Below are 19,254 nucleotides of genomic sequence, written 5' to 3'. Positions count from 1 at the left end.
TTCCTCGCGCAGACACTGAAAACACGCTGTGCAGATCAACCTGTAGGAAATCTCCTTTGGTATCTACTTTACCTATTTTTTCTGGAGCCGCTACGAAACCGAACAATGTGAAATCGTCTTCCCCGAATCGGCGAATGCAGCTCGGTTAGAACTGATAAGTGAATCTATTCCACAATCCTTCACGCGATCTGACCTAACCTTGACCCCTGACCTGGTCTACATACCATACACAACACAAACCAGTCACCTGTTTTTACCCCCCCAAAATCCACCACCACCCGTTTTCTTTGGATACACACTTTATCTACATACGTGCCGACGAAATGTTGATCATTGCTTCAATACTTTGAAGCTGTTGCTTGGATAATAACCCGGTAAAATTAGTATTTCGGTGTTCAGTCAAATGTTAAAGTTTCTATCACACACACACACACGCACGCACGCACAGACAGACAAAAGTTAGCATCGCATAGGCTACACTTACGTGAGCCAAAATAATACAGTGGAACCCCCCAATTTAAGACCCCTTCCCTTTCCAGACGCTGTTTTCTCAGATTTGTTCTTCAGAACCTCTTTCAACTTACAACCATTTTAAGACTCCCTCCTGAGACCAGACGCTGTTTTCTCAGATTTGTTCTTCAGAACCTCTTTCAACTTACCACCATTTTAAGACTCCCTCCTCGGTCATACACGTAAAATTCCACTCGTGCAAAAAACTCGAGTGTACGTGGGAGTTTCAGCCCACGAACGCAGAAGAAGAAGAAGAAGACTCCCTCCTGAGACCCGATTTTCTTTACCCACAGTCTGCTACTTTATTTGGGCATTTATTAATTTCAAACCTCAATGAGATTTTACTTATAAAACATTCATCAACACCCTCTCTCACACATACCCTCTTCTGGTCTTCCAACTGAATACTCGGCTCATTCCTCAAGCTCAGACCTTCAAGTCCCCCACCATTACCTCCCTCTTTTCTTCTGGTTGGTGGGGGACAAAGTGGCGGGATTGGCGGAATGGAGAGGAGTGGGGGTAAGGGGTGAAGGAGATAGCAGAGCAGGGAGTGAGCAGAGAGGGAGTAGGGAGATGGGGAAAGAGACTGACTATTAGGGTTTAACGTCCTCTTAGACCAACTGGTCTATATTGGGACAGGTATTGGTAATACGTTGAAGATAATGTGATACTTTGACTCGAACAAGCCCGCTGTGGCAAAACAGTCTTCTTTGACACACCAGCATTGGGTTTGTCTCGTCAAAGTATCGAAATACGATCATGATAATTGGAGACGAGAGATGATGCATGCGTGTCTTCGTGTTTTCCAAGCCCTGAGACTTTTGCTGTGAACTTGGGATCTTTTTCGTGCGCATGTGTGCACACGGGGGTGTTCCGACACCGAAGAGAGTCTGCACAAAGTTGATTCCGAGAAATAAATCTCAGCGCGCTACCAACTGAGCTACGTCCCTGCCCTAGTAGGGAGATGGGGAAAGAGAGAGGGGGAACGGGGAGAGCAGGGTAGAGGGGTGAAAGGGTGAAAGGGGATGGGTGAGGAGGGGGCCAGAGAGGGGGAAGGGAGGTCAAAGGAGCGGGGAGTATGGACAAAGGAGAGAGCGGGAACAGATAAGAAGCGGGGAACAAGCAGATGGATGGGGGGATGAATGTGGAGAGGGGGTTTAGAAGGAGAATGACACTCATTGTGTGTAGTAATTCTATCACTTTTGCCTAGCATGCTATTTCAACTAAAAATACGAGAGAAAAAAGGTTTTACATACAAAGAATCAATAGATAATAGGTGTGCAAAGTACATTTGAAAATTACAGGATGTCAGCTACATGCAAGCAGAAAAAGGAGCAAGCACACAATGAATACCTTTTTTTTTCTTTTACATATCTACTTTGTTTTATGCTCCGCAGTACAAATGTCAAGACCCCAATATTTCTTCTTGAATTGATTTCTGTCTGTCAGCAAATCTATACCAACTTCAGCCCTACAACAAATGTCATGTGTCATACCTCCCTCCAACCCCTCCTCCTCCCTTTGGACAGGTTTTGAAATAAAACCAAAACAAGAAGAGCAAACGCTCGATCGAGTCACTTTCGCAGTTCTGAATATTATATGAGGCATCAGATGGACAGGAAGAAATTGCTATTCACAACACAATGCATACCTGAAGCATACCTGTGACCTTGAAAAAGGTCAAAGGTCACCAAAGCAGACGTCAAAGTGTAGAGGTCACTGGGAGTCACGTTCACATAAAATTTGAGCCCGGTCACTTTTATAGTTTCCGAGAAAAGCCCAACGTTAAGTTGTGTGTTGCCGAACAGAAAAGGCTAGTTATCTCCCTTGTTTTTCTGATAACGTTCGTAAAAGGCTACAGATGTAAATACTTTGATGTAAAGAATAATCCTACAAAGTTTCAATCACATCCGATGAACTTTGTCAAAGATATAAAATGTCTAATTTTTCCTTTGACGCTGACCTGTGACCTTGAAAAAGGTCAAAGGTCAACGAAACCATCGTTAAAGTGTAGAGGTCATTGGAGGTCACGACTAAACAAAATATGAGCCCGATCGCTTTGATAGTTTCCGAGAAAAGTCCAACGTTAAGGTGGTGTCTACGGACGGCCGGCCGGCCGGCCGGACAGCCGGCCGGCCGGACAGACTAACACTGACCGATTACATAGAGTCACATTTTCTCAAGTGACTCAAAAATTGTAAAATCAAAATCAAATCTACAGCAAAAGGTATGCAGGGAATCCCACAGGGTGGAGTTTTTCAATAAAACTTGCAAACCATACTGGAATTTGTAAGAAATATCAAAACAGATCGAAAAACATCACGTGACTTTCAGCGATATCAGCGAAACGCTACAGGAACTATACACAATGTGGTATTCCCTGTATTAGGAATCCACCGACAGGAACTCCACCTACAGGGAATCCCACTCTTTTGGTCGACATAGACCACATCAGCGCAAGTGTTAGTACAGATGTGACTGTGATCATGGCAACAAATGGGGTCCCACAGTTGGAGTCCACTTCAAACTTGACATATCCGCACACGGAACTTGTGTTTGAAACTTCAAGCATGTGCGGTAACCATACAGTCAGGTGAAACAAGAAGACTTCAGCCTTTGGACTGTGTTTTAGGGAAGTTGTTGCTGGGATTGATTTTCTTTAACACATTTTCGAAAATGGTCCTAACAAAAAGTTTCTGCAATTTTCTGAATTCAAGGCGCAAAATTGGTACCTGTACAGAGGATTACCCCTTTTCAGACCCCTCCATATAAAACTCCCTCCCTATTAACCCCATGACTGCCTTAGGACGGGTATACCCGTCATGCGCTTGTGCAGCCGCAGCGCCTTAGGACGGGTTTACCCGTCTTCTCCGTTCGGGAATTTTCCAGAAATGCTATGTCACTGCTGACACACAAATAGCAGCAAATGGCTTGGAAGGATACCTCATTCTCATGAATAAACATAAATGGTGATGCGGTTTTGCGTCTGAAGGCTATTTTCGGCCTTGGCAACAGGGTAGGGGAGAGAAATCTCGACTCGTCAAAATGGCTAACGGTGACAGTCGACCGGGCCCTAGTAGGGAAAAACAAAGCCGGACTGATGCTACAGGCGGTGCAAATGATTATGGATACTGACAGGGGAAGGGGGAGATCTTTCGGACGATTCGTTGGAAACAGGTAGATGACAGTGATTATAATCCTTTCTTGGAGCAAGCAAAACAGCCACCTGTGATCCACAGGCACCGGAAGATGCGCCGGACTGATTTTTCAAAAGTTCATATTTAAACATCATTATAAGCCAAACTAATTATTATTTCCATGATTAGACACTAAAAACAGATTCTTGGTTCAATTTCCTTTAAAAACAACATAGGTTTTACTTACCTACCTACTGCCAGTTTGGAGCTAGAATTTTTGTGTGAATTATTACACCCCGAACTCCAATATTCCCTGGCAGTCAGGAATGCACATACGCAAGTTTTGATTGGCAGCGAAAGGGTTAAAACTCAGATTTTTTTTTTTTTTTTTTTAATCTATAACCTCTGTTAATTTATAAGATGGTGAGTCCTTCCTGTTTAACACCTAATTTTCTCAGGGTTTTTTTAAGGCCTTAATAGGTTGTACTCTATTACTTTTCCTGGCATCTCAAAAACAATTCTGTTTTCAGATATTTGAAATAAGTTTTTTGTTCTCCCAACACCCAAAGCCAAACTACATCCCTGTGTTTTAAGGACCAGAGTTATCACCACAAACCCATGTACTAACACTTACCACTGACTCGAGAGGTCAACTATCTTAAGTATTGTACAGATCTACTCATAGGTTTCATAGAAGATATTTCAAAATTTGTAAGAGAGTTCTGTAATTCAAGGCTGATGAACAATGCAACATTAGGAATGACGAAAGAAATAGTAATGAGCATGCATAGTTTTTTTCTGTAGAGAGTCTAAGAAATAACACAAGATGCAAAAAGTACAAATAAAACAATGCATACACGTATATTTATGCCCTAGAACTGGAACTGATGAAAAGAATAACAGCCAACTATCTAGCGAGCAATTCAAGAACAGGCAGCCAACTAAGAAATAGAAATGAGCATGTGTTTTCTTCTGCACAGAGTCTAAGAAATTACACAAGATTCAAAAAGTATAAAATGAAATGATGTACATATGCGCCCTAGCAGGAACTGATGAAAAGAATAACAGCCAACTCTCTAGCAATTCCAGAACATTCCTACAGAACTTACCTTGCAACGCGTCCCAAACTATTGTCATGAGAAAGACACACAAAGAAAACAACTTAACTTTGACACACATTTTTAAATTGCGCTCTCATTCATTATGTTTCAGGCAGACATCAATCAATCAATCAATCAATGACGCTTATATCGCGCATATTCCGTGGGTACAGTTCTAGGCGCTCTGCAGTGATGCCGTGTGAGATGAAATTTTATACGGCCAGTAGATTGCAGCCATTTCGGCGCATATTTACCTTTCACGGCCTATTATTCCAAGTCACACGGGTATAGGGAGACAATTATTAACTGTTCCTAAGCAATTTTGCCAGGAAAGACCCTTTTGTCAATCGTGGGATCTTTAACGTGCACACCCAATGTAGTGTACACGGGGGGAGGGTTCGGACACCGAAGAGAGTCTGCACACAAAGTTGACTCTGAAATAAATTTCCGCCGAACCTGGGATCGAACTCACGCTGACAGCGGCCAACTGAATACAAATCCAGCGCGCTACCAACTGAGCTATATCCCCGCCCCAACATGTGGACATCTTTCCCGTTAGTACCTTCATGTATTGTCACATCTTTACAAAAAGAAAGAAGAAGACCATAAAAGCCAGAAACTGACTTGGACAGTAGCGAGTTTGATTGCTACCACACCATTTGTGAGCACACAGAATTGGCCTAATCAAAAACCAAGCGGGCAAAAGTACCTTCACCATCAAATGTAACTTTCTTTCCCTATTACCCAACAGTTTGCAAAATACAGTCACACAGAAGCACAAAGCCAAAACGATATATGGTGTTCAAAATTTAAAAATCTGTACCTTTGGAAGTTCCCCTTAGTGCTGGATTCAAAGATGATGGGGATGACAGCCCTTGATCTAGGTGGCACCACCTGTGACAGTGGGCTGCTTTGGCGTAGTTCCCGGCAGTCAATCTGTCGAAATAAATGTCATACTCGATAGGTAAAGAAGCGCAGAATAAGTACAAAAGAATTCAGAATAAGTAAAGAAGTGCAGGAGCTGAAACCAAACGATGAAACTGTTGCCTGCTGTCTAAACTGACTAAGGTCCCAAATAATATTTGCTGTTTCAACAGTCATATTCAAAGGTTGTTGGTCGTAATCTTTCTTTTCAAAATGTGTACATATACTCCCCTATCCTGCAACAAATAGTTGACGTACATAATATACTCCCCTATCCTGCAACAAATAGTTGACTTACATCAGCCTCCACAAGAATGTACTGCTTCAGATTGTTCACGATGTTCAGTTCCTTCTGGGACACAGACCGCAGGCACACTTTGCCAAATTCAATCGTGGGTGGCCCTGAACAGAACAAGAAATAAACATATGAAGTAAAAGGACACAAGAAGATTCTTGGTACTATTTTGTATTGCATTAATTTCAACCTAAATATTATCATGACATAGAGATCATCCAGAATGCAAAAACATAATCAGACGCACATGACTGAATGTAGATCGATGTAGGATGATTCTACTTAATTGTCTTCCTGCAGGTGACACTGGTGCCAGAGCTCCAGAAGATGTAACAGTGAGATAGAGTACAGTGCAAACTCTATAAATGACTTTAATTCCCTGAAAGCATCTCCTATTACTTCCTGAAAGTGGCATTACGGCAACTCACCCACAATGACCTGGTGAAGCTCCTGGGGGGTGAGCCACTTCTTGCAATTCAGCTTCTCCTCTGGGGTGGTGGGCACTGCGTTCAGTCCTTCCTGAACCTGTAGGAATAAGAAAAGATATCAGGTACATGTAACATCAACACATTGCACAGTGGCACTAACTTTGAAGGCCGGCTCCATGTCTTAAAATAGGGGTTCCACCATTTACTGAAGGCTTTGACATCATGCCATGTTCAGGTGCCTATTTTTGTATGAGGGTAAAGCGGATAATCTTAGAACCGCCGCCACAGTCAGACTTTGGCAGAGCATTATCAAACACTAACATGCGCAGACACAGACACAGACTCACTCTCTCTCTCTCTCTCTCTCTCTCTCTCTCTCTCTCTCTCTCTCTCTCTCTCTCTCTCTCTCTCTCTCTCCTCTCTCTCTCTCTCTCTCTCTCTCTCTCTCTCTCTCTCTCTCTCTCTCTCTCTCTCTCTCTCTCTCTCTCTCTCTCTCTCTCTCTCTCTCTCTCTCTCTCTCTCTCTCTCTCTCTTCCCTCATCTTTCTTAGCCGGACGAGAGCAATCCGTCTGCGTGAATTCCACTATGTCAAGTAAAAGACCGGTGTTATATGGAGTCCCCCAGGGTTCTGTCCTTGGGCCACTTCTTTTCTCTCTGTATATTAACGATCTTCCTTTTAGTGTTAATGATGATTGTGAACTATTTGCTGATGATACGACCATACACACTTCTGATAAAAAATTAGACAAAGTTTATTTATCATTGCAGAACAGTGTAGATGATCTCATTAATTGGACAAAATATAACCACATGAGTCTTCACCCCCAAAAGACCAAATACATGTTAATTACAACAAGGCAAAAAAGACAAAACATCAAGAATAATCCTCATTCCTTATTAATTGGCAACGATGCAATAGCGGAAGTAGGAGATCACAAAGTTTTGGGAGTAAAATATCGATAATAATTTATCTTGGACCCATCATGTTAGATCGTTGTGCAAAACCGTGTCGAGGAAAATATATTTGTTGAACAGAATAAAGCACTTTCTTGATCCACACTCAAGGTTATTATTTTATAATGCATACACATACAAACCATCACGGATTATTGTTCGACCATCTGGGACTCTGCCAGTGCAAACATTTTAAAACCACTGTACAGTCTACACAGACGAGCACTAAAATCAGTTCTATTAAAACAATCCAGTCTTGTTTTCGACGATTATAAAAAACTTAAGATTTTGCCTTTAAAAGAAAGATTTAAATCAAATAAAGGCGTGCTCCTTCACAAAATCCTTTCCGGCCATGCACCGAGTGCTTTCATTACAAAATTTAAAGCCAAACCAAGCCGAAAATTCAACGTCCCCATTCCGCGGATAGATCTCTTTAAATCAAGTTTAGCTTATTCTGGCAGCGTTTTGTGGAATTCTCTCCCGGAATCAGTTCGAGTCCCAACAAGTCTCAATACTTTCAAAAAACACCTCTCATTACATTTAATGTCAAATTACGAAAAGTCACAGTGATGGAAGACTTCGTTCTGATTATTTTCATATTGATCATATCTGTCCATAAAGCATCAGTGTTTCATAACGCAAGAATGTTTGTATAGCCTACAACGTGTATATAGTCATGTGAATAGTTTCTCTGCCTTGCTTATCTTTTGTAATTGTTTTACGTATGTATATGTTTTATCTCTGCTAAGAGATTTTAACAAATCTCGGAAGAAAGTCTCTGCTGACTTTCAATTGTTTCTTTCACAATTTCTGATGTTTTATATATATATATATATTCAAGATTAGAATAGTCCCTCTCTGGGCGAGGGCTGGTTGAAAAGAAGCTCGTTTATATTGCTTATGCCACAACCCTCGTAAAATAAAATTTGATTTGATTTGATTTGATTTGATCTGATCTCTCTCTCTCTCTCTCTCTCTCTCTCTCTCTCTCTCTCTCTCTCTCTCTCTCTCTCTCTCTCTCTCTCTCTCTCTCTATGGAATTCCATACCCCTACCCCTCCGAAATGCCTCTTCTGTGAAAACGTTTAGGCGCCAGTTTCATTCCCGCTTAATGGGTAAATAGAACACTTTTCATGTCTGATATTTTAGTGCTTTTTACATTTAGTCAAGTTATGTTTGTATTTTGATTTGTTCTTTATGTGCATGTATTGATAATGATATACATGCGAATGATTGGGACAATTCCTCCCCACATTTGTTTTCTCCATTTTGTTATTAGTTGTTTTGGATGTTTATATGCAATGCATTATTGCAACTATGCTGCAATTTCCACACTATATTGTTTTTCCCATTTTTGAATGTGTATACAAAACCATAACCCTTTTCTTATTATTATTTACATTCTGTACGTCTGTAAGTAACAATAACCTTGTCAATTTTACTATCTATATTATGTGCGTCTGTATTAAGTGTTTGTATAAGGGACAGGTTGTAAGATTAGGCTTTACCTAAAACCTCTATCCTTTGGTAATAAAGTTCAGTTTTTCTCTCTCTCTCTCTCTCTCTCTCTCTCTCTCTCTCTCTCTCTCTCTCTCTCTCTCTCTCTCTCTCTCTCTCTCTCTCTCTCTCTCTCTCTCTCTCTCTCAGCCTCTTTTACTTACAGGTTTGGACATTGCTTCTTTCTGTGCCTCTGACAGTTCCTTGGTGCTCAGGAGTTTCCATTCAGCATTCGGAGGTGAAGGAGCTACAACACATATGGATTACGATATTCACTTTAGTTCACAAACTTCATCACTGTTAAAACACTTTAAACATTGTCTTTGCTTTTGTAAGATGTGCTTACCTCTGTCTCTTTGGCAGTGTTATTATATTTTTTCAGGACTCCCACAGAGGAATAGCCAATTAAATCCCTGATATGCCACAGGGGGAGGGGAAAGGGGTCAGAAATGTTGAAAATTGACACAAGTCCGAGTACATTTACAACAGTTTCTCATCACACAACATTCCTCGGGAATTCGCAGAAAAGTGGGAACCCTGCATGGCGTTTTAGAGCAGGGATCTCATGCACTACATGTAATCTGGTAGTTCTCCCACTTACTTTCCTGGAAAGTGGAAAGAAGAAGTTCATAACTAGAACATTTCAGGTTGAAAACACAGCTAAAATTATGCTGTACACTTGCAAGAGATCATGTATATTTTTGTTGTGTTCTTAAATTATCAAACAGCATCAAAAACACAAGAAAGATTAGTTATTTGAACGTTTAATTACAGACAGAAAATGAAACAATTCCAATAAATTATAGACAAAACAAAACATTGGAAGAAGTTAGAATCAATATTTATCCTACATACGTGAGAGAGATCACTCATTAGATAACAACATCGTTCAAACCACACGTGTGTATATCATGTAAATGAGGTCATGTCAAGCAAGTCTGGTAGGGACCTGTTTTTCCACTGCTTATGATGCCAAAGTCACCGAGACAAACATCATTACGGAGAAAAAAATTGCACTCGCTAATTCCCCTCGATGAATCTTTAGAACTAATACTCGTCACGCCACACTTTCAGAGTGACGTTTCTTTGCTTTGACGTAAGAGGTTGCAGGGCGAGGCTTTGGAAGAGATTGAGGTTCCAAAAGAATCGTCTTCAAGTTCCCCGCCTCGACTGCGCGGGACGTTTTGAGTAAAATACACGTACATACAGTATGTAGGATAAACAGAATGCTACATGGCTTGCTGTGTCGTACCAGATTTACACTCGTTGCTTTTTCAAATAGTGAACAGCTCGCTTTCGCTCGCAGTTCAATATTTAAAAAACTCGTGTAAATCTGGTACAACACAGCACGTCATGTAGTATTCTCTATATGTTAGATGCTAAAACATGTGGTATTCAGCTGTTTGACATTTGCCTGCAGGTTAGGCATGTCTGAATTTATCTCACACCTTTCTCCAGAGGTACCCAAGCCATCGATCTCCAACCTTACATCCCTTCTCTCTCTGTATGCCAAATAGGACTATCAGGTGGGTTAGTTTTCTTTTTTTCTTTTTTTCGTGTGACAGAAGTTTTTGAAAAAGCTTGAGGTTCACATTACAATTTTTTTTAAATCAAGAAAAAGGTGAATGTTTAACAGAGTATCACATTGCTATCACATCTATGTCTATTAGCTACAAAATCTGGGATAAACAAACATTTGTGAAGTTACTTTGGAAAGTGTATACTAAGGGTCTTTGTCAAAAATAGATAAACTCAAAATTAGATTTGTTTAAAAGTGATAGTGGTGCTCTGAAGATGTAGATCGTATCTAATCAATGTCTGTTGGATGTATTAAGACTGAACGTTGACAAAACAGAAATCTATACTAACATTGCTAAGACCATCTTCTGTGACTCACATGTGCCTATGAGCGGTTAAAGAATAGAACAAACAAGAAAACTACAATTCTTGTTGTATAATGAAGATAACAAAAATTCCTACAGAATATATTACAAATAAAACGCCAAAGGGATATCTATAGAAAGAATGTTAAAAACGGCTTAATGAATAAATCAATGTAAATTTGGTGTTATGGTGATGCTACTAAAACACAGTTGTTCCGACTCAGATGTGAATGAGCAGTGAGAACAGAACTAGAAAGAATATGTTGCACAGTGAGGGTGACAACACGTTTGACTGAATATGTCATAATAAAGAAAGTGATTATAACAAAAATGTTTGCAAAAATACTCATTGAGTATACAACCAAAATGTGCGCTATTCTGAAAATGGTATTGAACAAGTTAGGTTAGGAAATTACTCAAAGGGTATAACAAAAATTGTATTGTTATATCAGAGAACATGCAACATGGTAGAGAATATAATCACTGAATGTCATTGTCACAGCAATAAGGTATCAAGGTATTGGCAGCAAGGGGAATGAAAAATGCTAACTGAAAATATAATTTTAAACATGCTCTTTGAATAGTGTGTGTCAGAGTGCAACTAAGACTAAGAGATATAAGCAAAGGAGTGAAAATCAAAAAAATACAACGGGTGTGCGGAATTTCTGAGACGATCTGAAAAGTAAGTACATATACTACATTGACTTGTCTAAAAGCTACAAAAAGAGAGCATGCAGGGTTAGCCAAATTTCTCTCACAGTGTCTGCCAGGCCCCACGGGATAGTAAACGTCAAACTTTTTCAGGCTTCGAAACCCTGCCCAACATTCCAATCATTTTAGGACACATACAGTGTTTGTTTTGCAGAATGGGTTACAAATATGTTACGCTGAGGGGTGTGTGGGAGGAAGGGTGTTGGGGGTGTGGGAGGGTGGGGTTAGATGGTTGGGTGGAATGGAATATTTTGTTAGCATCCATGTACCGGTACATTTTTGGACGTTCACTTGCAGTTTATTTTTGTGTGTATGTGGAGGCCCGGTAGCTCAGTTGGTAGAGCACTGGACTTGTGATCGAAAGGTCGCAGGTTCGAATTCGGGCCGGGACGGACACGGGTCAACTTTATGTGCAGACCCAGAGACGGAAGCCATGTCCCACCCCCGTGTCATCACAATGGCACATAAAAGACCTTGGTCATTCTGCCATAAGTGCAGGTGGCTGAATACACCTAAACACGCAGACACCTGGGTAGCGCGACTCCGTTGCTGCTAGCTTTCCACTGGGAGGAAGCGACCCGAATTTCCCAGCGATGGGACAATAAAGTAATGAAAAATGAAAAAAAATGAAAAAGTTATTCCCAGAAAAACATTGCTCATTGTTTCCGAGTGCATTATATGCATGTGTGTCTGTATGTGTAGATGTGTGTATATACATGCATATGGGTGCGTCTCAGAATCTCGTCCTCTGTTTGTGACATTATCACCAAAAGTAAAATCTTCCCAGAAAACTTTGATAATACTATTTACACACTTCTCAGGGTGTACCTTTTCAGTTTAAACAAGAAAAAAATATAACATTGCCTTTAGTTTGCCATATATTGAGCATTATTTGGACCATGTGTGCAAAATCACCCGTGTAACATGGAAACAATAAAAGACAAAAAAACTGCATTTATAAGGCTGAAAACGACTTTTATTCAGTTATTATTGTTGAATCACAAGCCATTATAGAGTTCAATATGAAATGACTACATGCAAACAACAAAATAATGTTTTTTTCAAAGTTCCATGCATTCGTCAAAATTTCAATACAAAAATGAAAATTAATTAATGATATCCTGATCAGAACATGTTGATACATGGCATTCATTCAGTCTTATTGACATTTAACCTTCACAATAGCATATATACAAAGATTTGTTGCTCTAAGACAAAATGTTAGAAAATGGTCACCGATGTAACATGGAAACATCACTTTTGTAACAAAGAAACGGTCATGCTTTTTCCCACAAACTTTACTAAATGAAGCTGATTTTGCAACCAGATTCTTCTTAGGTAAAATGCCAAACACTAAAACAGGAACAGAAAGAAAAAAAGCTGGACAAAATCAAGCAAACTTTGCCCCAAAAAAGAGAAACATTAATGAAAAGTTCATCACCGACGTAACTCGGAAACGAACAACCAGACATGTATTTTAAGGTTTGACATGAAGAATGCAAATGTTCAAAAGTGGTTCATTCAATTGTTAAGACAATAAACCAAAGGCATTGGTTACATATAGAACAGTTGCCACTTGCAGTTAATTAATTTATTTTAAAAGAAATAATGCCCCCTGGCATTGAAGGTGGGGTCACGAAGCATGGTTGCATCAGATGTAGGGACTAAGGAAATATCATCGATCCCTGGAAAGCAATAGTAGTTCCCCTCCGGTTTCCTTCGAAGGAACGTTACCACCAGTTCATCAGGTCGAATCTCTTGCACCTGAAACATGCAAGTACCTGCGATTTCAACTAAAGATTGATGCAATATGTGTACTAGTTTCACTAACATGAATTTGTTTAATGTCTATCAAGATTTTGATGCATCCACATTCACTGGCTAAAAACAAAATAAAGTAACTATTTTGTTCAGACTCACCATTCCATTTAACATACAACTTTTACAATTAAAGAAAACATTGACACTTACCGTTCCTTTAAATGGATTTAGGAAGTTTAATTTTGATCATAATTTTTTATATTTTTAATTTTCAGAGCTTGTTTTTAATCCAAATATAACATATTTATATGTTTTTGGAATCAGGAAATGATGTAGAATAAGAACGTAAATGTGGATCGTTTTATATAAAAAAAAAAATTATTACAATTTTCAGATTTTTAATGGCCAAAGTCATCAATTAATTTTTAAGTCACCAAGCTGAAATGCAATACCGATATCCGGCCTTCGTCGAAGATTGCTTTACAAAAATTTCAATCAATTTAATTGAAAAATGAGGGTGTGACAGTGCCGCCTCAACTTTTACAAAAAGCCGGATATGACGTCATCAAAAGTATTTGTCGAAAAAAAGAAAAAAACGTCCGGGGATATCGTACCCAGGAACTCTCATGTCAAATTTCATAAAGATCGGTCAAGTAGTTTAGTCTGAATCGCTCTACACACACACACACGCACAGACAGACAGACACACACACACACATACACCACGACCCTCGTTTCGATTCCCCCTCTATGTTAAAACATTTAGTCAAGTTTTGACTAGGTGAAATCGAAAGAAAAACTATTATTAACAAATGTTCAGCCTAAATTTTCACTTCATAGAATATCATAGCAGCAAAAACTCACCTTTTCTCAAGAACCTTGGGTGTTGATCACTGTCGTAACAAAATCACAGACTTCGGAAACATTCTCGAAATCTTTCTTCGCTGCTGGAAGCTGAACTATTTTTCTCTGTAACTGCGCATGCGTAGTCACCCGCACCTCTAGGTCACTACGCGCAAAATAGTTCTAATATTTCTTCAAAACTCTGAACATTATTTGCAAAACCGTTCACCATCGTAACTGAATTTTGAAGAAGCATGTCATATTGCGCAACTTTCAACTTAGTTTGCAGATGCAATTTTGAGAAAATAATACTTAAATAACATTTAGCTTAGCGATTTTCTATGCCCTTTCATGTCAAGATCGTGTTGAAGATGAATATGCAAATTCTAAAGTTCAAATTTAGGACTTGTTGCTGTTGCACGCGTGTGGAAACCTATGTTACGACAGTGATGGCAAACTTTCAAGCGATTAATTTCGTTTAAAAAAACAATTCTGTGGACAAAATAACATTTCAACTGTCAAGTACACTTAAACCAAACACACATAACAAGAATAGCAGTCCTTGGACATTCTAAACGATTCTTGTAGTCAGGTGCAAAACTAGTTGACGGTTCATGTCACAGATCAGACCTCCATTTTTCACGCATCCAATCATTTCTTTCGCAAAACAACCTTCATAATAATCATGCAAAATACTCAGTTTTGTTTGTACTATTTCTTTATTCATTTTACTTCTCAAAAATACCAATATCATGATTTAAAATTCAGTATGTTTCAATTGTGGGCTAATTTGATTATGGCACACACAAAAGGTTCAGTTTCTGACATGCACCCATATGCAAGTGTATGTCCGTTTCTTTCTGAGTCTCTGTGCACAGCTACAAGTGTGCATGTGTGTATGTATTCAATGTCCAAGGACCTCACAGCAGACTTTACCGTGAGATAAAATACACTGGTCACTTACAAATTCAAATATAATCCAGCTCCTCTCAACCAGAATTTCACCACAAAGAAAACTAAACACCAATCACTCACGTGGTGGATCAGGTATGATCTCATCCACCTTCAAGCGTCTGGGTTTCAGCCCTGCTGCAGACTTGATGCCAATGTCCGTCAAGTTGTTGGTTTGCTTGTATTCCCTGCACACACAAAACAGATCATAATATTTATACAGTATCTTTCCCAGCCTCAGCTACAGGACAAAAGGTCTGTTCGACCTTGATTGAAAATATGTATAGGTCCAATTGTCCTGGCTTTGTCTGCTTGGCAGGAAAACTGATAAGGCAGAAGACGTCCTACATGTCAAAACTATCGAACAGTTGAACGGCACGGGGCCAGAACAGTGCGTCAGATCGTTAAAAGTATGTGTCAATGACCTAAGACCAAAACCTGGGAACAACACTGCTTATAAGTTATAGCTCATGCAGACTGGACTGAAATGCAGTAGAGTAGTACTGTTGAAAACTAGCAAGAATGCAAGAGTTGCTATGCATCTCTGTTTGTGGTAAGTAGGAACGACTTGAGAGCAGAGTTAAATCATAACTGACATGGATAGGTACCAACAGAGGCCACCCTGTTGAACTATGTCGATCAGCCCTGCAAGCACTGAGTCATCATGCCCAAAACATAGTATTTCATTAATGAAATGGACCGTCCAGATCCTTGCAGATTCGGACTAAAATCCCTATACTGGTTTAAGACATATAACCTCTGCTGTACACATACTACCCAGGTACAGATATATCTGTATGGATTGCTGGTAAGAAATCTCTAACTGAGACACTTTTGGCTAATCTCCAAAATGGGGCAACAGTCTTCAGGAGTGATAACGGAACCAGGTTGAAATGATGGTATCACTTACTTCTGCTGCATCTTCTCGTGCCTGTGGTCGCGCAAGAAGTGCAGGTGTTCAACGTAAGCGTTGCGGTGGCCCTTGCGCAGAGAAATCTCGTCATCCTCAAAAGCATAGTCCGAGTCCACATAGTTGTATCTGTCCATGCCTGTGAAAAGCGTCCTGCAAATCAAGGCATAGAATGTACAAAAAGGTTTATTTTCCTTGGTTTTTCATAAGAAAAAAAAAGAAGAAAAAAAGACGGGAAACAAGACATTTCCAGAAGAAAAAAAAGACCCTATACATTTTTTTAATTTTTTTATATGGTCTTGTCAATTTTTTCTTTTGGGTCTTCATAATTTTTTCTTATAGGGTCTTGCAATATTTTTTTAATGAAAACACCAGTCTGAAGAGCTTGAAATATACCCAAGGCATTACCCTGGCCTGTACTTCTTTTTCTTCAACATGCCCCATTTTTGCAAAACAAATTCTTTTGTCATCATTTTCACGAGTTTTCATTCACAAACACCTGGGAAATAAATCTCATGTTCCCCATGCAATAAATCGAGGTGGTGAATGGGTTTGAGCTTTCAGGTGAAACGTGGATTGTCAAAGTAAAAGCCAATCAGGCTGATTGTTTGATGTGTGGAACCATCGCGGCTTTGGATTTGTGTTTCCGAGGACAACGATTGTAAGCATTCACTCTCAAAGACCCAATCAATGTTGATAATTACCGCGGCGGCTCATGGTCAATTTGAAACTTATCTTTGTAATCGCAAAATCCACAACGAAAAGTCATAAACACTTAAAAAGAAAAGAAATATGCTCAACACTTACTGAACTCACACGTATGATCGCAGTTCTGTACATTTTCAGACTGGAAGAAAAGCGTCAACAAGCTACGTTTGACGTCACATACAAGGTTGACGTTTTATCTCGAGCTACTGTGACGATGCTTTGTGGCCCGGAGTTGGATTCTAAAAATTCGTCTCCCTGTGGGTTATTGTGCATTTTGTTGCACAACCAAAATGATGACAAAAACGATGTTTGGTGGCTTGTCGTCAGACCAGCATTTTATTGTTGGTCCTCGGGGGAGCATATCGCCTTTTGTCTCATATTTATCAACCGCGGCCTTCGGCCTTGATCGATAAAGATGAAACAAAAGACGATATGGTCCCCTTGGACCAACAAAAAAGCTGGTCTGTCAACAAGCCACCAAACATCTTATAATGTTCCTGTTTTTTTCCTGCCTGCCACATGGACATCCACATGTTTCATCTTCAGGGAATCTACATGCCCCTCAAGAAGACTTACTTGTACGGCTGGTGTCGCTCAGAAGGCCTGACGCTGTGGGCTCGGTCATTGGGGAAAGCCACCCTCGCAGTCTTCTTGCCCAGGTCGATAGAGCGAGGTCGCAGACGGTGCAGACGTGTTTGACTTGCTCCGGCCACTGTGTTCCGGGGAGTTTGAAGTCCCAGCTCGTCGATGTTGGTATCGCAGTACATGCCCACTTCATTGCTGATGTACGGGGTCAGGCCTGTAGAGACACACAGTTGAATTACAATGCATGTACTACTAATGCAATGAAGAGTAATGACTCAAGTGAGAATCACCGCATTCACATCTAAAACATTCACTGTTTGCAGTGTGATGAATGGCACAATGACTTTCTAGTTGATCAGAAATTCACAGGAGCAGCATGAAATGTTTAAACAAACAATAGTAAGAGGTGAGACAATATGAGTTGATTCTTGGGTAAAACTCTCATCAATATGAAAAACAAACACAAAAAGTCACATCCCAAAAAGTCACATAAATTCCAAACCTCTGTCAGATAAAGCAGCAAGGTTGAAATGCTGCAATCAGTAGGACAGCTCGAAAATGCTTATTCATCATCCCAACTCAAACCCCATCAACCCACATCCACTCCCTCCAACAAACCGAATGATCAAATCAGAATATCATTTACCTGGGTTGAAGCGGGCCTTTGGCTGGACACTGATGGGGTTGCTATAGCCACTAAGGCTGATGCCCAGTGTGGAGATGACCATGAGGTGCATGGCCACGGGGTTAAGGTTATCCGCTACCTGACCCAACACGTCCAGTAGCTGCTGTGGTTTGAAGGTACCTGAAAACAGCAACATGGTGTCAGTGTTACCCAATCTCTGAAAGAACTTACATTTCTATGCTGTATGAGCTTCTTGTTGCAATGATGATGATGATGATGATGATGATGATGATGATGATGATGATGATGATGATGATGATGACAACAGCAAAACTGGCTACCACTTTGACAATGACGACAAGGATGAGAGCAATGATGATGGTATGCCTTCAGCTGTGTGTGCCAAAAGCAAGTTCAAAATGGGGGTAACAGAAACTCAAGATGATTTTTGTGGAAAAGCAACCTTTTAACCTTGATAGAAAGCTGAAATAATGAAAGGTCAGGGGCTGGGGTGAACACCCCTCCCCCCCCCCCTCTCCCCCCCCCCCCCTCCCTAATTACACTCACCAATTTTCCAAACAATGAACACTTACCGACTTGTTTGGGGGCAAACGAAAAGATAACATCCTGGGTATGTCCTGGAGGAATCTTCCCATTGGGTGGTTTCACAGAGAAATGAGCGATGCGTCGGAACTGGAAGATGGCGGGCAGGATTTGGGACTCGTTGCGGATGGTACACAAGACGTCTGCGTGCTCCCCCACAGGGCACTCGCCAAAGTCAAACTTGTTTGAAGGGGAAATATCCAGAAGCACTGGAAGGGCTGTGCCAGTCAGAGCAATCTCTGCAAAGGTTCCTGCGAGTAGAAAGTTTGACAAATGTAAAGAGGAGGACCTTTGTGCGCTGTAGGGGACACAGTTCACACAGGTACGAGGTAATAAAGCCAAAAGTATGCACCTGGGTACAAAAATTTAAAAAAAGATGTCAATCTTTAACAGAAACAAAAATATTCTTAAATTAGTACTGTCTTACCGAGACCCCCCTTTCTTGTGTTTTTTGCCTTGTCATTGGAAACAAACATACATTTTTGTTAGGCGCATGGACTTACCCTGAGCTCGTTTGACGTCATCTTCAATGAATCCCTTGCTGGAGCCGATGATCTCCAGTCGTACAAACAGTGCAAAGTCTTTCCTGGTTGGAGGGCTCACCAGACTCTTCCAGCCCAGCTTGGAGGCATTCCATCTGTAATGGCAATAGTTTAACACTCGTTGTCATAATAACCTCTCCATTGGGGGGGGGGTCATTGTAATATGTGCAGATTCGGCCCTAAACACTTTTCAATTAAATGGAACAATCTCCAGAGTCTTGTCAGTAAAAAAAAAAAGTTAAAAAATCACACGAGGGTTTGGAACCCAAGGAAGAAATATAAAATAAT

The 19,254-nt window shown here is 40.3% G+C and overlaps 1 protein-coding gene across 6 annotated transcripts in view; it reads right to left on the bottom strand.

Moving 5' to 3' along the window:
• LOC138962351 (cilia and flagella-associated protein 47-like) overlaps positions 1-19,254 on the bottom strand; it is a gene marked incomplete at its 3' end in the record, with an annotated part of 125,380 nt that overhangs the window by 86,845 nt on the left and 19,281 nt on the right. For all 6 annotated transcript variants that reach the window (XM_070334137.1, XM_070334131.1, XM_070334133.1 and 3 more), the window contains 11 exon segments: positions 4,757-4,774; positions 5,571-5,683; positions 5,970-6,073; positions 6,395-6,491; positions 9,009-9,091; positions 15,078-15,181; positions 15,904-16,056; positions 17,188-17,410; positions 17,843-18,001; positions 18,415-18,675; positions 18,928-19,061. In XM_070334137.1, coding sequence (XP_070190238.1) covers positions 4,757-4,774; positions 5,571-5,683; positions 5,970-6,073; positions 6,395-6,491; positions 9,009-9,091; positions 15,078-15,181; positions 15,904-16,056; positions 17,188-17,410; positions 17,843-18,001; positions 18,415-18,675; positions 18,928-19,061 — 1,449 coding nt within the window.

This window comes from Littorina saxatilis, linkage group LG3 (assembly GCF_037325665.1).
Source record: "Littorina saxatilis isolate snail1 linkage group LG3, US_GU_Lsax_2.0, whole genome shotgun sequence".
In the NCBI taxonomy this organism is placed as follows: domain Eukaryota; kingdom Metazoa; phylum Mollusca; class Gastropoda; order Littorinimorpha; family Littorinidae; genus Littorina; species Littorina saxatilis.
This window is presented reverse-complemented; position numbering and strand designations above follow the sequence as displayed.